The sequence below is a fragment of the Coccomyxa subellipsoidea genome, assembly GCF_000258705.1.
Source record: "Coccomyxa subellipsoidea C-169, whole genome shotgun sequence".
Taxonomy (NCBI): domain Eukaryota; kingdom Viridiplantae; phylum Chlorophyta; class Trebouxiophyceae; family Coccomyxaceae; genus Coccomyxa; species Coccomyxa subellipsoidea.
Window position 1 is genome coordinate 2,425,611 of NW_005178042.1, and position 20,706 is coordinate 2,446,316.

Below are 20,706 nucleotides of genomic sequence, written 5' to 3' on the forward strand. Positions count from 1 at the left end.
GATTTACTTGGGATCGTCATTGGCTGGTGACGAGGCCCGACGGACGTTTCCTGACTCAGAGACAGATCCCAGGGTATGCCAGCATCCCAGCATCCCTGCCCAGAACATCCCTGCATTCCCTTCATGGCGTACCCTTCAGCGCTTTCGATGCTGCAGGATGACACTGATCTCCACCGCACTCCCTCCAGAAGCCCTCACCCAGGAGTGGACTAAGCTTGGGCCCGACGCCAGCCTGACCCTCAGCGCTCCAGGAAAGGAGCCCTTGCAGGTAAATTCGTATCATCCTGAGGATGGCAATCTGGTGTACAACTCTTCCCATCCATGCCCACAAGGATGCCACCAGGCATGTCTTTCTCAAGCCAGTCAGCCCGGCACCCAGCTTGATCGGCAGAAAAGGGCGGTGAGCAACCAGCTTCTTGATTGAAGCTACCGCTGATATTCTGCCCCACTTGCTGGCTGCAGGTGCCCCTGGTGCCGCGGCCGGTGGAGGATGCAGAGCTGAAGGAGTGCACGTGCTGGGACTGGAAGGGGCTCGCACAGGATGAGGGAGAGGAAGCTGCCGAATGGCTGACTGACTTCCTGGGCAAACCTGCCCGGCTTGTGCGCTACATAGGTCTGCTCCACCTCATTTGTCAAAGTATGTTTCCGTAAGTTGCGTCAGACCTGGCTGGTGGGGGGCGGTATAAATACAGAGCACCATGCCTGCCGTTGATTGGGTCTTGCTTCGATCTGGCGAGTTTGTCAAGGGGTAGGATTTCTGACAGCCTTTACCTGCCTCTGGCAGGAACAGCGTGGAGTTACACCTTTTTTTTGCAAGAAAGATACTGGCACAGCACAGCGTTGAGATCCAGTGCGTCCTGAAACGGCTACACCGCAGGGTTGCTGAGGACAGATCTGTGCTGACAGGTACTCCCGGGGCCGGCGATGCACTGGCAGACCCGAAGCGCCGCGAGTGTGAGCTGCCATTTGGAAAAGGCGTTGAGACGGCGTTCGCTGATGGCTACCCTTTCCTCATCACCACCGAGGTATCTTGCTTCTCCCTCATGAAAGAGGCGGAGGCCTTCCCACCTTGCACCTGGAAGTGCTGTTTTGTCAGCGTGAGAATCTGCCATCCGCATGCATGCAAGGTCTCGTTGCTCTGCCACGGTATACTGGGACAAATTTTTGTACTGCGACCACTCACTGTCAACAATGGCTGTCTTGTTGAAGTCTCTATCATACTTTTTGTCTGATTATTTTGAAACTAATGAATGTTGCCCTAAGATTGCTGCTTGTTGTGGTGGTTCTGGTCATAATAGTGGTCTGTGGTTGCTGTGCTGGCAGTCCTCGCTGGCGGACCTGAACACGCGGATGCCGGAGCCGCTGCCCATGAACCGCTTCCGCCCCAATTTGGTCATCGATGACAGCGTGGAGCCCTGGGCGGAGGACGACTGGCAGGAGCTGACCGTTGTGGGCCCGCCAGACCGCAAAGTGGAGTTTGTGTCGCTCAAGCCCTGCTCACGCTGCAAGGCGCGCCGCTTCTCGCCTGCACTGCTTAGTCGTGCTGCTGTGCTTTCTGCCTAGGGCTTGTCCCTGTATTGAGCGCGTCTCAGACCTGCGACTGCGCCCAGCGGCATGCCAGACTGGCCTTTGCAGGTGTTCGCCGGGGGTTCTATACCTGGCAGGGGTTTGTATACAGGGCTGTCTGATGTCCTTGCATAGTGGTGACACCGGGTCTGCATGCATTCAATGTGGCTGAAATAACTCCTAGGCGAAAGGTGTCTTCTAAGTTGTAAGCATTGCATCTACTACAGAGAGGCGACCCTTTCTGCTTGCTCTGGCGCTCATACTGACTCTCATGTCTTCATTTCCTTTAATATATAGGGCATGGCTGCAGGTGACCACCACGGATCAGGAGACTGCGGCGGTGGGCAAGGAGCCACTGATGACGCTGGGCAAGTTCAGGAGCGGCAAGCTGCTGGGCTGGTCTGCGCTGGCGTCCTGGAAGCACGAGGTGTTCTTCGGCTGGAACCTGACCGCCACCTCACCCGGCACTGTCGCTGTCGGGGATGACATCATCGTCACTCGCAAACGCACCACCGCCCTTGCCGCCTGATGCGCGCCCCCGGTTACTAAGCCGGCAGGGGACTCTAATCTAAACATAATGGTCCAGAAGAATGCATAATGGACTCGAGGGATTGCTTTTTTAAAGTTTGTGTTTCCCATGTCAGTGCATGCCCTAGAATCTTCGGGCTGCCAACCAAACCTCCCAACAAATTCACTTGGTGGCCACTCTTGAGATCCTGACACATCTGTTGCAACTGGAGATTGGCACTCGGCTCAAGGTTTTCCTGCTTTGCAATCTGCCAAAGGTATCACTTGTGATCAAGCCTACGTTTTCCCACAGCAAGACCACTAAACTTGACAATAATCTGTAAGAGGTCCCCAGAACTCCCAGTGGGAAAAGTACATCACCCGCAAGTTTTGAGATAAATTGAAGCGCATCAGTCACACTGACTTCTCGTCTGTGCGCAACCAATAGTACAGACTGGCAATTCAGCCTGGCTGAGCTTTACTCACCATGCTCATTAAATATTTCCTAAAAGTACAGTAATCTACAGCTACTCAGTACATGATACCTCTGAAAATTTCATCTCACGTTGACGTCTTTCCTATTGTGACAGCGTCTGCAAAACAGAGTTGTGGACAGGATCTGCAACATGCTCCAGCAAAAGGGTTATGGGTCCTTTCCCCGTCACCATCGAAGCTGCATAGACACCTGCGAATGATATCACTGCGCAGCAGAAAGCCCCCTTCAATACTTGTGCTAGCTTGTATGAGGAAGGGTTGGTGTCCTGCAGGGTATCGCATTCCGCAATGAAAGCTTTCAAGGACAGTAAGCGACGTGGGATTCACAGCACAATTGTTCGAGAGATATCTGGCTGCAACATAGCTTACTCGCAAGCCTCCCATTGTTCAGCTCCTTCTCCTTCATGTCTTTGTAGTCTTTCACTGTCATCTCCCTCCTAGAATACCACCAGGCACCTGCCAAAGTCACCAATCCAGACGTGCTTCAATACAACCATGCAGAGGAAAAATGTCGCACTCCAAACAGATGGGTGATGGGTAAGATTATGAGCATGCATGCAAGACTGATGTGCTAGCAGAGAGGCCAGAGCCAGGGAGGCACGCACCTGAAAGGAAGCCTGGCAAGCCACCCAACCAAGCTGCATAGACGCCCAGCCCCGGCGGTGCCGGCTTTTCCTGCTTGGCCTCCGGCCTCTGCCGTGTCAGCCCCAAGACATCAAACCTGCTCCATGCACATATCCATTCGCATAATCCGTGATCCCCTGACATCTAGGAGGCATGCAGAGCGTCAGAAAGACCAGCTCCGCCAAGCTGGCAAAGTACTATGAGTAGAGCCCACCTTCGGCCGGGGTAGGCACGCTCTTCCAGGCCCTTCTTCTGTGCGCGCATGGCACCCCGGTACGCTTCCAGCACGCCAACAGCCACCACCAGCTGGATGGTGAAAGGGATGAGGCGCTCGGTGCCCAGGTCAGGCAAGAGGTACAGGGGACCCCCTAGCAGGTCTGGTACCACGAGTCCCAAGACTCCCAGCATCGCCCATCGTGCATGCAACACCTCTGCCTCTCTATCGTCCCACAAAACGGTTTGTTAGCGCTTTCAGCAAGTATGGCAAGAGCATGCACAATAGGCCTCACAGAGAGCATTGAGACAGTTTGCAGGAAAAACCAAACATGCCGTACCGTAGAAACTGCGAATTCTCGGGGTTGTCTGTCAAATGGAGAGGGTCAAAGCCTTGTTTCCTGTTTACATAAAGGGTGTACGATGTCAGCGCATTCAGAATAATTGCGAGTTTCGTCCATGCACTACAGTATATACACATTGTTTGAGAATCCACAGGAAACATCCACGAGAAGAATGGCATTTGATATTGATAAGAAAGAACAGAGAAAGAGAGACCATCAGAGTCCGGGTTACCTTGTTCTAAGGTCCCTGCTCTCGGCTCCAGTTGTCCTTTTCAAATTCCTTGGTTCTTTCTGAGAGCTGGCCACCCAAAGGGTCCTTCTGGAGCCTGATCTGGTCGGTGTCGAGCAAGGAGCAAGTCTGAGGCTTTCCAATCTGCTCACGCTAGTCAGTGTTCGGAAGATACCGCCTTCCCTCAGCATACTGGTCATAATTTCATGTACCTCGAATCCATCTGCCCGGAAGAAAAGTCACATAAGGCGAGCAAGTACATTTGCGCTGGGATCCTTGGACGAAGAGGCACGTCCTTCCGGGCTGGCTTCGGGCAGCTGCGGGCAAAACTGGGCAATGGGTAGAGGCAATTGCCCAAGGCTAGGTGCATGCAGTCCGACACCTATATTTCACAACCTCCCTGCAGCAGATCGGAAAGCTATTGCTGACATCGTGACCAGATATGAATGCAAGAGTGTGCGTTGGTCCTGAATTCCATACCAGAAAAGCTCGTTCGCTAGCATCATCATCGTGTGCAAACTTAGGGTTATTGCGATGCCACGCGCAAGCTTAGATCAACAAGATTCTGTAGACCTGAAGCAATCTATCTGACGCCGACATCGCTGAAGGACAATGCAGAAAGTCAACGAGACTTTGGCGGAGCGTTCTCAAGAACAACTGAAGGACTGTTCGAGAGTCCTGATCTTTGATAGTAATCTTTCTACATTGTATGCGACATACCAGGTAGAAGAAAAAGCCGCATGTTTAAGTTCTTTCATTATTGCAATTGTTTTACTTATCAGCTGCTAACATCTTTGGGCATGCTTTGCCTTCTCACAACATCAACGTGGGTCCTCCATGAGCAATGGATGTATCATCAAAAGCTTAAGACCGATCTGAACGCTTGGTATCCTTCTTTGCAGGCATCTCAGTCGGAGCTACTACCACTGACTGAAGTGTTCCTTGACAGAGATGACGCCATCAGGAACGGCCTCATCATTGATGGTACCCGCTATGAGGCATGTCTGCTTTTCTGTAACATGTGGAGCGCTCAGTAGATGAGCCGATGCTGGATCTCAGTGATGGGCTCAGCTTTGCCTAAACTTCCAGCTCGTAACAAATATTAAAGGCCGTTTTGTGTACATATCAGGTGCACAGGCATCATCCGCCTCTTGTGTATGGGCGAACAATGACAGACGAGCCTGAAAGCAGCGAAGGCGCTGCCATTTGCAAGGTTGAGGATGGGCCTGGCGGATCCTCAGCATTTGCTGTGATCACTTACAAGTGAGTCAGCAGACAATCCCACTTGCTGCATAAAGAAACATGCCCACTCAAATGTCCCTTACTCGAAGCCATCATGATGCTTGATGTGTGCGCAGGATGCCGAATGTGTCAGCACGGATGGTGCAGCTGCTCACAGACTTCTGCAATGCAGAGCTCAAGCATTGAATAGAAGAGCGCACGACACGTGGCGGTGCTTTTTGAACATCTGGCTGTTTGCAGGCATGCGTGTTTTACATATGCTGCGGTCCTGTGCAAATTCTTTTGTGTTGTCATCATGATTGCAAGCATACCTATATAATGATTATATCGATGTTCTTGGTTTTTTGCGGGAGTCTGTCCGGGGATCCCCTGCCGCGATTATCTAGCCTGCCGCGATATAGTTATCCGCAAACCTTGGAGGTTTGCGGATAACTCTTTAAACTTCTATTCTTGGTTGCCTCAGAAGGCGTGAATATCAAATCCAAACTGCCACTGCTGCGGTTGGCTGCAGCTGCAAGCAGCTGAACTCATCAAGACCTAGGACCTAGGACTACTGTCATATTTCCTGCCTGCCAGGCATAGACTGCTGATGTCAACAGCACAATGTGCAGCATACAGTGGGCCCAAGGCTATGTGGTTGCTGCCTAGGGGAACAGGGCCTTGTCAAGAGCCAAAACTTGATATAATTCATTCCAGATTACCTCAGGTTGCTAGGGCGGCTTCAAGCTGGCATGTTGGCAACATTGGCGCCGACCGGGCCGGCCGGGGCCCGGGGCCCGCAGCTGCATTCAGGTAGCTGCCAGAATGTCATAAATTCAGATCGGCCATTTGCAAATCTTTGACATCTTTTCAGAGCCAGCCGTTACATTGACCCTGTTGAACTCAAAGAAAATGTTGTCCAACTGGTGCCTTCTAAGTAGGTGCTCAAGATCACTATTGAGGCGTTGCCTTCCACCGCGAGTTTATGAAGCGACAATCTGAATGCCATCGTCCTCCAAAGTTTGTCTGGATCAGTATTCTTGACTTGAGTTGTGGTTATTTCACCACCATATCTGCATGTTGCCTCTTTGATTGATCTGAATTGTATGAAGTTCACACATCCTTCACGATCCAAATCTCGAGACGAGAGGAAGGGTTGATTTCTCGCCACAGAGATCGAAGATGCTCTTTGGGGTGAACGGTAGTGCCAATAATAGTATGTGCGTGTCTGTGGATGGAGAGGCATCGACGTCGTGTTTTCGGCAGTGCAATGGTGCGTAGAGTTGGGGCCATGCCCAACTTTTTGATCAGCAATTCATCATTTGCATGCTGTTAACAAAAATACAAACCGATCGGCAGTGATGTCAGGGCAGCCTGTTCCACAAAAATACAGTTTGATGTTGCTCTGCCCTGAATATTCGTTGTAGAGTATCCAACCCTGTGAGGAATTCCCTCAGGTGTTGATAGGATCTCTCAGTCGCCTGTGAAATGTGAAGAGGACACTGCACACCGCACCCGGCTCAAATGGTTTGATGAGCTACCAGCGGTGCTGCAGTACAACAAATATGTAAGGAGCAGATATCGGGCAGGTGTGTGGTTGCCATACATGCATGCTGAGTCTGTATGGTAATGCATGCTGATCTCCTAAGAACCTGCCTGCGATGGTGATGATCGTATGCCTGGATGCAGGTTACACCTATGAGGAGTGTGCTTGCAGCATTTTCCAGTACCACAACGAGACAGGTGTGCAGTAGTCCATTGGAAATGATTCTGCTTTGCTTTAAAGGAGAGGGATGCCCCATTGACTTCCTGGTGCTTGCTGTGGCCAACATGAACCAGACACTGCTGCTGTGCAGTGAACATTCACACCCATTTGCTGCCGGCAGTGGCGATCATTTTATTGCTCTGCTCCGGCATGCTGCAGCCATGGCCCCTGGCCAGGGCTGCATTCTACGAGAACATCGCCGCCATGCTGCTGTGCTTTGGCGGCTCCATCGCCTACCACACCCTCATGGCCCACCACCAGGACTACCACCGCTGGCTCCTCATAGATGTGCGCTCCAGCATCCGCGCTGGTCCTTGATGCCAGTGCCACATGCACCCCTCTGCAGAATCAATCAAGGAATCCTGCCATTCATGCCTGTGAGGAGACATATCAGAGCTGCCATGAAGCGTCCGTGGGAGTGGATGTTGCTGTGAGTGGGTTTAGGTTGGAACATACATCTCATCACAGGCTTGGGGGTTGCGCAGGTGTGCGGGGTGTTTGCGCTGCTGATGTCGGGGGTGCATCAATGGTTGTACTGGGGGCTGTACTGCTACCCCTGGCTGCGCAGCAGCTTCATAGCGGCCTACTACCTGTCGGCGGTTGGCTGTGTGGTGGCCGGGCTGCGCGCACATTCGCAGATGCAGCGCGCCGCTCCCATGCTGGCGCTGTTTGGCGTCCGCGTGGCCTCCCTCGTTGTGCGCGCTGCCCTCAACTCGGGCTCGATCGACGCAGTCAGGCATTACGCGCTCACAGAGGTGCGGTCCCTCCAAACCTCCTCAATTCCCTTGCCGCTGAGCTGCAAAGAAAGGAATTTGTTTAACTGCCTTGTGCTGACGATTGCACCGTGAAGCAAGCCTTCCGCCCTCTTGCATATCGCAATCAATAGAGCATGATGCTGTGCTACTGGTTTAGACAATCTGGTGTAGCCTTGTGCAGTCTTGGAGCATAGAAGAGAGAAGGCAGATGTTGAAGGGGCCACTCACAAAGATTCTGGGGCCGTGCAGGTGCTGTCGTTTGCTGGAGCCATGATCAATGTGCTGCGCATCCCAGAGAAGTGGTTTCACGACCAGGATGCTGCAGACAAGTGTGTCAGGAAGGCGGGCCCCTTTGACTGCTGGCTGAACTCACATCAGATCATGCATGTGATGGTGGCCTTGGCAATGCTGCACCTGCATTGGGGTGCAGCAGATGACTACCGCTTTTTTGTGTCCCACCCGGACCAGTGCTCCATGCATGCCATGACATGACCAGTGCTTGCTATTAGAAAGTCTAATGAGCTGTTGCTCCTCGCACTGATTAGCGTGGTTGTGGTAGGCCGGGTAGAGATACAAATGAATGAGGGTCGTGATGTGGGCATGTGGAGGAAACTCACTCGGAGTAAGTTACTCCTGTTGTATGTGCACACTGTGCTGGCTGCGCAGCTGCACATATTCTTATTTCTTTTACTAAAAGATAGTATCCTCACGAATGGCAGCATATTTTTGTCTGCTGCGGTCAGCCTCGGTAGATGTCGAGGTAATTTTGGTGAAAATCACTGTTTTTCTTTAAGAGAAACTTGAGAGGTTTAGCAGCATTGAGCCTTTGAGTTTCTCGTGATCACGATAGCATTATTACTAGCATAAATACTAGCATTACTTTAAAATTGGACTTGTGAAAACATCCATGACCACAAGCGCCGTGCTAGTATGATACAACAAAATAAATTCAAGCTGCAGCTGGCATTTGAAGCCTTGATGATGCGCAATGATTGTGCTGCACAGTTGTGACTGAGGGCCATGGCTGTGCGATTGGCATTCTATTCCACAATTACAAAGTTACATCAGAAAGGAAGAGGAAGCTTTTTATTGAACATCATTCCTCTTCCTTTCTGATGTAACATCTTCAGAGGATCTCTGAGGCTCATCAAAGATTTATCTTTCTCGTCTTCAGACCTCAGATAAATAGAAGTACAGAGCAGCAGTGGGCTGCCTTTTGGTACAATTTTACAATAAGACAGTTTGCATTGTAGTGGCTGAGCCTTCAAGGCATTAAGTTGCCGGCAATACAATGCCTTTTTCTCGCAATGCCGTGGATGAAATGTCGCTCCTGAACAGCTTTTCTGGGATGGTCTCAAACAGGCCCTGCATGCATCAAAAGGCTGGCAATCACACCTGCAATCCTTTCAAAGCAGCAGTGTCAATTCAGCTCTTGACCATCAACCAGTCACTAATCTACACTCTCGACCAACCCAGGCTGTCAGACCTAACAACAAAGCAATCCGGGTGTGCTGAATAATGTACTTCAGAACACAGAGCAGAAATGGGGCGCACAATGTCTCTGAGGTGCTCTGGCAGCTCCACATCCTCCATGGTTTTAAAGGCACTCTGGGCGTCGAGGCGGCCGGCCACGAGGAAGGAGCAGCCGCGGTTGCGCATGGCAGTCATCTCCAGCAGCATTGGAACCTCGCCCCCATAGTACTTGCCCATTATCAGGCGGATGGCCGTGTCGTAGCCGATCACAAAGGTGCTCTTGGGGAAGAGCTTGGACTTTATCGTGAACAGCGGCGCCTGTGACGGGAACACCCATGGATCATCGTGCTGCATCAGATCATTCACAATGTGCTGTTGGGAAAGCACTTGAACATTATTGTGGACTTGTGGACAGCGGCGCCCAGCACAATTAAGTCAGCATGCCGTGCTGCTCTCCCTGCTGCATCATTGAATATTGCATAAATTCTGCACTTGATGAAGAAGATGCAGAATCTTTGGCTATAAAGCATAAGGCTGCATGGTTGCGTAATATTCTCGCGGCTACAGCGCACGCGGCTACAGCGCACCTGAGTGACCACGAGTGGGAGGCCTGCAGTGACAAATTGCGCGACTCGGCTCTTGGCCTCCTGTAGTGACATGAGCCCCTTGTCAGGGTTGCCAACCGAAAGCTCAAAGCATCCCTCCCCGCCCGATAACCCCTTCGCCTTCAGCGCAGCCGCCAGCAGACCCCTGCGAAGATTCCCCATTTGCATCCTTATCAGCCTCTCAAATACATATACAGCCTAGTCAGTGGCCCCCAAGGTGGAGTAGAAATGATCAACAAGCTCAAAGCAGATTTGCGGCAGAGCAACACGAGCGGCATCAAGCGCCCCAAGCTCATGGGCAGGGCAGTGGGATCCACGCAGCTAGCGCACTTGTGCCCCTCATGGAGAGGGTTGAAGGAGCCTGGAAGGTAGACTCTCCCCCTTCGAGGCGCATCAACGATGACCTGGCCGCCAGAATACTCCACTGAGCGCACCCTGCCCTCCAGCAGCTCCTGCAGCGGCTCCTCCATGCTCTGCACAGTTTCCTACACAACCAAATTGTGCCCCCCCAGTCAAGCCACAGAGCTTGGCACGTGTTCTGGCGCATGACTGCCAACTTTTTGATGCCACCACATGATACTTCAGGGGATTGCTAAGTGTCAGAATGGGGAGAGCTGCCCACTTCTCGGAACCGATCAAACTCCCCAAGCATCAAGCAATGGCATGCCTGCAACACAACCTCATTTCACGACGACAGCTCATCATTCATGACATATGCTCATCAGAATCGAGCAAGTGATCAAGGGCGCATGCCTGTAGCTGCTCGAAGGTGGGCCCTGCTGCGGCCCCGTCAGCAGCGCCGTTCTGCTGCTCCGTCCTGAGCAGGCCCAGGTCAAGCGATTGCGCGGCGGCGTCCAAGCCGCAGCCGGACGCGAGAGCGCGCAGCACCAGCCGCGACGCAACCGCATCCTCCTCCAGCCGCGACCGCGCGCCCTTCGACAGGTGCACCCGACACGCGCGCGAACTCACTCCGTCATGCACCGCCACATACACCTGTACCGCCCCACCACCAGGCCTGTGAAGGAGGTATTTAAGAACCATACGTAGGGCCTTGTCCCTTTCCTGCCTCAGCTGCCCAGTAATTGGCAGTGAAATTCTAGCTCCTCAGGTCTTCCTGTGCTCTGTGCTGTCTGATGCGCGATCCATGCAGGTAGCTGGTGCTCAGTAGACTGGGATTGTGTGCAAGGCTGTGCATGGAACCGAGGTGGGAAACATGGAAAGTCTCTGGAAGGTGGGAAGCAGGCAGAGGGGCGCGCCTTGTGATCCCCCTTCTTCACGCGGTCTGTGGCGAGCGCGCACGTGCAGCTGACGCCCAGAATGGGTACGCCAAACTCTGACAGGTGCGCGGCCTGGCGGTAGGCTGCGCGAGCCATGTCCACTGCAGTGAGCGTGCATGCGTACGTCTGCGGCTCCTTTGCCAGGATCTCTGCCATGCTCTTGCCGCCGCCATAGGGGATCCGCGCCTCCAGCACAGTCTTTGATGCGCCCGGCACGCTCAGGAGCCATGTCATCACCTGGGGAATTGCCAGTGTTTGAAGATTGTCAATGCCGCATGGTTGCTCTCCTGGATGCATGGCTTGGCCAGCATGGATCTCGGTGAAATTGCAAGAGATCAAGAAATTATGCGGCTGACAGCTTTCTATTGAAGAGGTCCAAGGAGGGATGTCCCACCTGAGCACCCCCTCCTGCAACATAAAATACCGCCTTGGCTGGATTGTCATGGATCTGGCGGACAAGATCGACTATGCTCTGATCCATCTCCTCCATTGTCAGGCCTGCTTTCGCTATGCTGCCGAAAAGTCGTGACCTTGAGGCCCTGTTCGGTGTGGAACGATGTGTGGACACCCTAGAATGCACTCCTGATAGGAGGCGCTTAGACGCTATCCAGGTCTGCTTAAATTCTCCAAGTTTCTGACTTCTCTCCAGTATTCGACCAGGTAGAATCGTAATAACTCTGAAGCACATGTGTCGATGGTGTCCAATGCCCGATCAAGACCTTTGAAGTGCGCTAAATAATGCGGCTATAAGAATTGATTTCGAAATATAATCAACATCACTGATCAGCTTCGAAAGGCCAGAGATTTATGGGGCAGATCATGGTGCATTGCGTGAGGCCCGTGGGGTCATGACGTACACTCACTCACCCCAAATCTGTGCCTTTGCTCTCGGCTCAGCTGACAGCATTGCGTAGCTTTGGGACCGACCTCTGCCCAGACCTCCAATGGCTCCATCGATGTCCATTTAGACGTTGTGTCTGTCGTAGTGAGCGGAGGCCGGCACCGATCGTCGATCCGGGAGGCGAGAAAGAGGTTGTAGGATATGCAGGGACTAGTGCACAATCTCCCAGAGACTATGGACTTTCAGGACGTCAAAACTAAGCGTCCACGGCACCAGAATGACATTAGAGCTTTCTCTGGAAACAGCTCCTTCACTGAGGGAACCAACTGTGGTATGAGCGAGGTGAGTAGGAGGCCTGCACCCAGAGACAGGCCCTTTTCCTTGCCAGCTAATCATGGGCAATGCTGATGTGCGCGATCGATGTCCCTTGCAGGATGTTCCTATTTGCTGGATCTGCTTAGACATTGCTCGGGTGGAGGCTCATCTGATACAGCCCTGCAACTGCCCTCGCCACGCTCATGCTCCTTGCTTGGCTCGGTGGCAGCTGCAGTCTGCGGGTTCCAGGTAAGCTGCGTCCAAGCACAGAGGCCAGAACCGGCTGTATGTTCATTAAGTCCATGGTACTGTATGCGGGACTAGAGGATTGAAATGGTAGTTGCGTAGCTGGCTCCAGGGTTCCCCAGCTGAAGAAAAGGTGGAGTGTTGCTGGCCGATGGCGACATCCCCCTCGCAGGAGGGGGCGATCTGCCTCCTGATGGGCACATCAATCCTTGATGCTTCCATAGACCAGGAAACTAGGGTGATCGGGAGGCCTGGGAGAGCTAGGCAGCTTACTACAACCCTGAGTGAAACCCCTGTCGGTGTTGGAGCTCAATGGCCTTCTCTGCGTGTTACGTACAGGAAGGAGACGCACTGCGAGTTCTGCGATTGCGAGCTGCCGGACTGGAAGAACGTGCTGACGCCGCAATGCGGAGCGAACGCGCCTGCTGTAATGAACGTGAACTTCGACGGGAGGACATACAGCTTTGAAGTGAAGCCTGGCCCAGACGGGTACCGGCAATTCACGGAGGCCATCCGACGGGCATTCACCCTTCCGGATGACAGCGAGCTCAACATCACGTTCACCTGCGACGAGCCCAGCACGACGGGCTGGGAAGAACCTCCTTCACCTGGTGTGATCCTGCCCTTTGTCCAAACTCTTATGGCGAAACTATCCCAATCGCAATTAAAGCTTCTCAATTAGAAACAATCAAGCGTCGAATAACCTGTGCATGCATACATCGTCTCTCAGCTTTTCAGGGAACACGTGCAGCAGCTGATCGCCTTATGGTAGGCAATCTTGCCAGCACGCAGCTGGACATGACAGCAACGTATGCCTCTCAAAGATTTATTCTGGCTGATTTGAGCACGTTCTATGCGTCACAGCGATAATTAGAGAGACCTCTCCAAGCTGCTGAATCAGCTGCTTATTAATGTTGGCTTTTATGTCTGCGCGTGCTGAGTCGGGCTGGTGTGTGCTGTGCAGTGGTGGCGCCGCTGGTGCACCAGGGGTCGCTGCTGACGCTGCAGGGGGCGGGAGCCTACGACGCGGCCGTGCACTGCGCGTCGGTGTCGGCTGCACGCCGCATCTTGAGCCAGCGGGGTGACACTCCCACACACGCGGCCGGCGCGCCCTTGCGCCCCTTCGACCAGCTCCTGCCATACACCCCGCGCGGGGTGAGCCCTCTTTACTCACCCCCTTGCTGTTGACAGCACAGGGTATTCTGCATATCTACAGGGCTGCCCGTGCATCCCCAAGTGGGTAGGGCAGCCTGATCAGGAGGGCAGGGCAACTCCTCAGCTCAGGTTGGGCTGATGAGCGGCAGCTACTGAGCGGAAGCTTTGCCCTTTTGATCAGGATGTCCCAATTACACTCTCTCCCCCACCCCTTAATTAGGCTGTACACATGCCAGTGACTTCTTCAAGATATCAGCGAGCCCTGACCCCCAAGCAACAGATGGGGACCCCCTTTGCCTGAAGTTTTCTTAGTGTGTTTCAATGGATACTTTGCTGACATACTGATTGATCGCAGGCCCAGCCGCGCACGCCGATGAGCCCGGTGTCGTCCCCGGGGGCGGCCTCCTCGTCGTCCACATCAGCAGACCCGGTCATGATGAGTCAGAAGAACCGCCGCCTGGCCGGCTTCGGGCGCAAGATCCGCTCCGCGCTGTGCGACTTCCTCACCATCAAGCCGCAGTGACGCGCATGCATGCGCGAGCATGCCGGCGCATGCTCCTGGCCTGCCCGGCCGCGCCTCAGATGCCGCTGGTACCTACTTGCAGCGGTGAGGTTGGTGTGCTCCAGAGCGCTCCAGTAGAGCAGCTTGCAACACAACGAATGACAGATCAGAGTCAGAGTCGACTGGACCAGGATTGTGATTGTCCTGGAGTTGGGGTTGTGGGGACATGCGCTGCGGCGCGCCAGGGTCAACACCTGGGTCTGATATTCAGCCTGTTGTCTTCTTACCTGCGCATGGAGGCTGGGATTTGATGCAAAGCAACCTTGCAGCTAGTAAGCGCTGGGTGCATGCGTGTGCTTTGAATAGGCCGGCAATTTTGGGCAGACAAGTCGAGTGTTTAGTTTCGCGCCTCCTAGCTATATAGAGAGCTCACAAGTATCGCACACATCACACCTGTCCAGCTTACATACGTTGAGGCGATAAAGATCTCCAGTGTTGGGACAATATGCGAAGATAACGGTGTACCATAGCAAACAGAGAAGCATATTTGGAAACAGTTCGCTTGAAGAAAGAGGACAGTACATGAGCTTGGAAGTCGAGAGACTATAGGCCGCTGTCGCTGCCTGTCCATTCCCTGATGTGGGCAGAAATGCATGCGCGGTAGTTGCAGCGACCGTGAGGGAGACAGGAGATAATTGCATTGTCACTGTAGATAGTGTTGTGGTGGTTGGTGATTGGAAGCGTGCAATGATCCATCCACCGTGTACGCCCTGAGGTTTATATAGCACGAGCAACCTGCAATGGTTGCATTGTCAAGGTTGGATGTTGATGTCTAGAAGCATTTTCTGTCCTGAAAGCGAGTCTGTGGGGATTGAATTGGAGGTGGGAATTGGCCATGGCGCGGCATGGCAATTCCATCTTGTATTAATTGTGTTGATCCCAGTCAACTAAGTAATAATTTTGCGCACAGTTCGAATCCCTGTGGCTATCGGTTGGCAATATCCCTCTAAAACAACACTCATCTCTTGCGGCTACTGACCGGCATGAGTCAACCTCATTTTAAGTCCACATGCCAATCCATATTACTCATGGTCATGCACCACCCGCAACTTGTGCACAAAATTGCATGACATGTTGGATCAAGTTTGACTTACCGCAACTCCAATTCCTGACCATTCTCTGCCTATCAACTGAGCAAGTACATTCCTATGCCGCATGGTGCGGCACCAATGCTTGTGCTGCAAGGCACCACACCACACAGCCACCAGCCCCAAGCTCTTTGCCTGGTCACCAGGCGGTGTCACGAGTCATCATGACTCAGCGGCCAGGTAGGCCTGCAGCACGCTGAGCGCATGCTGCGCCTCCGGCCGCGCTGCGTCCACGTCAGCCTTGGGCAGCGCATAATCTTTGACAAAGGCATTGTCCACCTTGCGCAGCAGGCCCTTGAAGTGGCGCACCTCCTCCGTCCGCAGCAGCGTGAACACCCGCCCTGTCGCCAAACACCAACACTCCCTGTTTTAATACACCCTTAATGTCCTAAGCAGGTCATCTGCTCGTCATCTGCATCATCGCTTGCATGTCTGCCTGACAGCTTCCCGATGGCAGATTTTTCATGCTGGTCCTGCAACCCCACATGGGACTCACAGCCCCTACTGAGGACACCAGCAATTCTTACACTCTGCCCGGCACTTCAGCCTGTCACTTTGCCACTAAGGCGACAATTATAGAGGCCACTTCTAGCAGGGCTGGATACAATGTGGATGACCAGACTCCTGGGGCCTTCTTCAGTCAGTCCAGCCGGTTCCTTTGGCTCAGCAAGGGCCAAAAACAGCATGCTCTTTCACTCTCTGGAAAGTCTGGTCCGGTGCCTCTTAAACAACACCTGCTAAGCAGAAGTGATGCCATGCTTGCAGACATGTGCGTAGAAAGTCATTCGTTCGGCTGGTGTATGCTGATGCTGTGGATCATGACGTGCGCAAAAGATTGGCATAAAAGGCACGTAAACCCACCTTCGCGGCCGCCGCGCGCGGTGCGGCCGGCGCGGTGCACATAAGTCTTGGCGTAGATAGGGGCGTCGTAGTTGACCACATTGGCGACGGAGGGAACGTCCATGCCGCGCGTCATGCCGTCGGAGGCCACCAGTATGCGCGCGTCCCCTCCCCGGAAGGCGGCCAGCGTCGCGGCGCGCTCGGGTCCCGAGTTGAGCGATGAGAACTCCAGCACGCTCTCCCTCAGGCTGGGCACCGCGTGCAGCAGCACAAACAGCCTGGCAGCAGAGCCACACGCACTGTTGAGAGCACCTCCACACATCAGGCCATGGTCTGCTGGTTTGGCCTCTCGGTATAGCTGACGCTGCAAGCCAAGCGCATGCATGCAGCAGCAGAGGTGAAGCCTGGCAGCAGCCGCATGCATTGTACAGTCTGAGAGCAGATCCACACGATAGGCGACCATCTGCCGGTTCGGCCTCTCAATAGAGCCGATGCTAGCCAAGCGCATGCAACTTCATGCAAATGGCTTCCTTGAAATTTGAGCAAGGCAAGCCCAGTGCTTTGGATTTGCGCATGCGTATGACAGGCAAGGATGTAGCCCCCAGGAAGCAGCCCTAGGTGAAGTTCTTTTGGGTGGAGCATGCATGAGGGATCATTGTGCACCTCCGGGTGGCCTCCACTGAGGCGGTGAAGATGAGGGTGGGCTCGTTGGCGAGCTGGCGCAGCAAAGCAACGGCGAGTACAGGCTTGTCGGCGCCCGCGCAGACCACCTTGAACTCCTTCAACGACTTGGGCATCGCATACCTGGCCCCATCATATTCCCGGTCATGCATGCCTCCACACGAGCACAGTCTTCCCGATTGCTATACCGCCTCCATGGCCCTCCTCACAAGCCCTCTACAGGCTCCAGACATGAATGAAACAAAGTAACCAGGAATCATACAGCCGAAGCTGTGCCCAGGCTCAAAGCAAGGCATGGTTACAGCTGCATCCCAGCAGCAGAAGGTTAGAGGGCAGTACTCCCGAGCATGGCTGAGCAAGTGCAGGATTGTGGCATGCCTGTGGTCGGAGGCTCCAAGGGCAATGTAGCGCGGGCAGTTCAGGCCCAAGCGCTCGATCTTGGACGGGTCTCGCGTGAGCGTCGCCGACGCTACAATTTTCAGCACGTGGCGTTGGGGGCCTCTTACTGGCTGTCCCCCCGGTCCCCTCACAGGGGGATCCCCGGGTCCCCCCACGGTGGCCGCCGTGACAAAGGGCAGCCAGTCCTGGTACGCCTGCCGCAGCAGCCGGTCGGTCTCATCTATCACCTGCGGCAGGAAGCATGCGCACTGCCTTTCATCCATGCACAGATGTTGGACAGTGATAGATCAGGGTCCCTATTCACCATACAGGGCGTGTCGCCACTCTGGGACCGACTCCGCAGCTGTACTCCATCATCGTGTGAAGGACATCACAAAAGCAGCATGCACTTGCATATCATCTCTGGGTCATGTATCTTTACTCAGGTTTGGAGCTGTCAGTTGCAAGTGCATACTGATACTGCCTGACGCGATAAATCAGTACAGCAGCTGGGTCGTTCCCGCAGAGATGACATGCCTAATACTGTGCTCCTTCCCCAAAATGCTGATCAAACTCGGATTTACAAACTAAGTCTTTTAGGGGGCGCTGGTGCAAGCAGATGAGCAGCTGATGCTGAGCTCCTCACCAGGTAGCGGAGATCGTTGAGTGTTGCTCCAGGGGTGCCCTTCAGGTGGGCCATCAGCCGCCCTGGAGTGGCAACCAGGATGTCCACTGCGCTGCTGTTAGACACCGCCGCCATCCCTGCGCCAGCAGTGCAGAATATCACAAACATGACACAAACACAAGCTCGGACGAATGCAGATGGTGGTCTGCGCTGCTCTGACGCAGCAGCACATTGTCAGATGCAGGTAATGCTACTCTAATGAAATCTTACGCCCTGTCTCTGAAAGCTACATAATATGAGAGCCCATGTCCACGAGCCAAGCCTCTCTTTCTGTCTCTGCGGTTCCCGTTCCTGTCTTCCACGTATAGCAGGTGAAATGGCATTGTAGGGCCCTGTAGATTACAGATTACAAGGGGAGGCTCACCTCTGATGCTTTGCTGGTCCCGGATCGCGTCAGGGAAGAGCGTGGCCGCCTCGGTGCCCACCGATGTCTGTGCGGCAGCCATGCCCACGCGCAGACCCAGTGGTGGGCACAGATCCGCAAACACCTGCACAGCCATGGAGGTGCTTGCATCCATCTCTCCAGGCACCTCCTAATGCTTGCAGTCCAGATATCTTTCCTATCCATTAGTAGCACCCTGCAAAGAGGGCAAAGACTGGGGTGGAACGGATAAAATACACCACAGACACAATCACATGCAACTTTGCATTCCCAGTGGCGTGGATATGACTATCCCTGGTCAAGAGTGGCTAAGAGTACTCCACCCTTTTGGGATGCGAAGCTCTATGCAAACGCGTTCTTGCCACACCTGTGCTTGCAAGATCGACTGATCTTGGAAGGGCACATGAGGCTTTGGGCGTTTGGGGAAAAGAAGGGACTGCTAACGCGCTCACCTTGAACACCTGTGCCGCAAGGTCGCGGGTGGGTAGCACTACCAGGCAGCGTAGCCGTGGCACGCAGCGCCTGAGCAGCAGCAAGCTTCATCATGACACATGTGCCGGCATCCAGAGAGTTTGCACTGTTGTCCTAGTCGACCCACCAATCGGTGCACTAAAAACCCCTCAACGCATCGAAAAGCATGAATATTCATGGGAGCGATCAAATGCAAGGGTGTGAGAGAAGCACACCCCAGCAAGCCCTGCAGGATTGGCAGTGCATAAGCAAGCGTCTTGCCAGATCCTGTGGGCGCAGAGATGCAGAGGTCATGCGCAGCGCTGTGCCCGCCTGCTGTCACCTGCCAGGCAGCTGCCTGCACAGGGAAAAGCTCCACAAACCCACCTGCAGATCCACAAATCCACAACTTGCTGAGTTCTCTCATGGGTCTTGACCCGTTCTTGAAATCTTGAAGCTACAGATGGGCATCTGGCATGATGTCTGATACTGCATGCATGTGGAGGTAATACTGAGGGATCCAAGCATCTGATGCTCACAGGCTTTCAAGGCGTCCTGCAGCCGTGAGTCTAGGCCCCGCACGTCCTCTAATGGCACTCCCTGCCCAGCCTCAATTTTGATGGGCAGGCGCATCCATGGAAGGACAGGCTGGTTCTTGCCGTCTGCAAGCAGCTTGCCTGTGCCCCCAATGCCCTTCTCCGCTGCGTTCTCCGCTAACAAAGCTTGGCTTTCAATGAGGCTAGCACTGGCCTGCAGCCGCTCTTCTGAGGGGGCCTTCCTCTGCTTCTTCATTTTGGGCTGTTTCTCAGATTCTGCCACCTCTCCAGGTGACTGATGGCCATCCTCATCCAGAGGATCTTGCTTCCTTTTCTTTTTCTTCTTGCCTTTCCCTTCAGCATCCATTGGGTGAAGTCTTGCCTGAGAAGATTTATAAACTGTCCCTAAATGTGAATGAATGGTAACCCCTTCATCAACGCATCACATCTCTATTCAGCTTGGATGCAACGATTGAACCGCTGGCAGCTTAAGCGATCTTCACTTTTGGGGGATCACCAAGTCGCAAACTATTGAACACTAGGCCGACTGATGACCTCCCAACATCAACCCAGTCGATTTCTTTCAGCGATCAGGCATTTTGCTCGCTGTTCATCAAGGAAACTTGCAAATCACCCATTCAGCAACCACGTGCTGGCAGACTATGACCGTTGCAGAATCTCCGAGACGGTTACACCAGCAATGCATATCGGTCTGCGTCTTTCCTTCTGAACAGTCATCATGGACGACATATCTCATGTTGAGGAAGCAATGAAACGTTTGCACTCTCACAAGGGTGTGCGGGGAACGGTGGTTGTGAACGCGGATGGCATCCCCATCAGGTGCAGCATTGTTTCTCTCAAAACAGGGCTTTCAGGGACTATCTAGAACACAACATACCCCATTATGATCCCCAAGATTTGATCAGAATGTGAAGTTGAATTGCACTTGCCCTTAGCCCATATCCTTTTTGTCTATTCAGTGTACTCTGCTGGACTTTGCTTCCATCAGCTGAGCCGATCACAATCACGATCAGCTCTGCATATCTACCTTTGTTTGGGGTTGAAAATCTCACAGCCAATTCCATTGCAGGACCAATCTGGACCGTGAGCTAGCAAATCAGTATGCCGCACTTGCAAGTCAGCTGACTGGCAGAGCGAGGAGGGCGGTGAAGAACTTGGCTGTTGGTACAGCGGGCGAGGCAGAGGATGAGTTACAGGTCATACGAGTCAGGTCAAAGAAGCACGAGGTTGTTATCATTCCTGAGTTTGACAAGGGCAGGGAATTCACCCTCATTGTCATTCAGGACCCTTCAGCACATCAGCCTTTGTTCTCAGAGAAGGTCGCTGCTCAGTGAGAGCAGGTGCAGTGCACCAGCAGACGAGAGACTCACAATACCCTGCCATTGTGATCATCATGATATAACGTATAATATGCTCAATGGACAAGTTCTCCATTTTAATGCACAATGCATG

General features: G+C 53.5%; 8 protein-coding genes across 8 annotated transcripts; 5 read left to right on the forward strand and 3 right to left on the reverse strand.

Moving 5' to 3' along the window:
• Nucleotides 1–157: 157 nt before the first annotated feature.
• Nucleotides 158–2,424, forward strand: COCSUDRAFT_45886 (MOSC-domain-containing protein; the record flags this gene model as incomplete). Its single annotated transcript, XM_005651983.1, has 5 exons — nt 158–268; nt 463–613; nt 907–1,025; nt 1,324–1,548; nt 1,877–2,424. 5 exons carry the CDS (start codon nt 158–160, stop codon nt 2,093–2,095), a joined length of 825 nt encoding a protein of 274 aa, XP_005652040.1. The 3' UTR covers nt 2,096–2,424.
• Nucleotides 2,425–2,651: 227 nt separating this feature from the next.
• COCSUDRAFT_39153 (hypothetical protein) lies at nt 2,652–3,600 on the reverse strand (the record flags this gene model as incomplete). The annotated part of the gene is made up of 4 exons (XM_005651984.1): nt 2,652–2,758; nt 2,938–3,024; nt 3,174–3,289; nt 3,407–3,600. The coding sequence occupies 4 exons, from the start codon at nt 3,598–3,600 to the stop codon at nt 2,652–2,654; spliced, it is 504 nt and encodes a 167-aa protein (XP_005652041.1).
• Nucleotides 3,601–4,880: 1,280 nt separating this feature from the next.
• On the forward strand, nt 4,881–6,077 carry COCSUDRAFT_32018 (hypothetical protein). Its single transcript, XM_005651985.1, has 3 exons — nt 4,881–4,976; nt 5,108–5,241; nt 5,337–6,077. Exons 2-3 carry the CDS (start codon nt 5,147–5,149, stop codon nt 5,404–5,406), a joined length of 165 nt encoding a protein of 54 aa, XP_005652042.1. The 5' UTR covers nt 4,881–4,976; nt 5,108–5,146; the 3' UTR covers nt 5,407–6,077.
• Nucleotides 6,078–6,860: 783 nt separating this feature from the next.
• COCSUDRAFT_39154 (hypothetical protein) lies at nt 6,861–8,211 on the forward strand (the record flags this gene model as incomplete). Its single annotated transcript, XM_005651986.1, has 4 exons — nt 6,861–6,942; nt 7,056–7,252; nt 7,450–7,719; nt 7,969–8,211. 4 exons carry the CDS (start codon nt 6,861–6,863, stop codon nt 8,209–8,211), a joined length of 792 nt encoding a protein of 263 aa, XP_005652043.1.
• A 548-nt stretch (nt 8,212–8,759) lies between these two features.
• COCSUDRAFT_32019 (hypothetical protein) lies at nt 8,760–11,856 on the reverse strand. Its single transcript, XM_005651987.1, has 8 exons — nt 11,469–11,856; nt 11,054–11,311; nt 10,551–10,790; nt 10,128–10,282; nt 9,780–9,942; nt 9,274–9,510; nt 8,850–9,084; nt 8,760–8,789 (listed from the first exon to the last, which is right to left on the reverse strand). Exons 1-7 carry the CDS (start codon nt 11,562–11,564, stop codon nt 8,992–8,994), a joined length of 1,242 nt encoding a protein of 413 aa, XP_005652044.1. The 5' UTR covers nt 11,565–11,856; the 3' UTR covers nt 8,760–8,789; nt 8,850–8,991.
• A 138-nt stretch (nt 11,857–11,994) lies between these two features.
• COCSUDRAFT_45889 (hypothetical protein) lies at nt 11,995–15,101 on the forward strand. The gene is made up of 5 exons (XM_005651988.1): nt 11,995–12,257; nt 12,349–12,479; nt 12,816–13,087; nt 13,441–13,631; nt 13,987–15,101. Exons 1-5 carry the CDS (start codon nt 12,117–12,119, stop codon nt 14,152–14,154), a joined length of 903 nt encoding a protein of 300 aa, XP_005652045.1. The 5' UTR covers nt 11,995–12,116; the 3' UTR covers nt 14,155–15,101.
• A 342-nt stretch (nt 15,102–15,443) lies between these two features.
• On the reverse strand, nt 15,444–19,782 carry COCSUDRAFT_26760 (P-loop containing nucleoside triphosphate hydrolase protein; the record flags this gene model as incomplete). Its single annotated transcript, XM_005651989.1, has 9 exons — nt 19,237–19,782; nt 18,934–19,084; nt 18,700–18,769; nt 18,230–18,353; nt 17,827–17,942; nt 17,142–17,428; nt 16,785–16,925; nt 16,143–16,399; nt 15,444–15,622 (listed from the first exon to the last, which is right to left on the reverse strand). Exons 1-9 carry the CDS (start codon nt 19,598–19,600, stop codon nt 15,444–15,446), a joined length of 1,689 nt encoding a protein of 562 aa, XP_005652046.1. The 5' UTR covers nt 19,601–19,782.
• A 190-nt stretch (nt 19,783–19,972) lies between these two features.
• Nucleotides 19,973–20,588, forward strand: COCSUDRAFT_83457 (hypothetical protein; the record flags this gene model as incomplete). Its single annotated transcript, XM_005652324.1, has 2 exons — nt 19,973–20,073; nt 20,324–20,588. The coding sequence occupies 2 exons, from the start codon at nt 19,973–19,975 to the stop codon at nt 20,586–20,588; spliced, it is 366 nt and encodes a 121-aa protein (XP_005652381.1).
• Between the last annotated feature and the right edge of the window lie 118 nt (nt 20,589–20,706).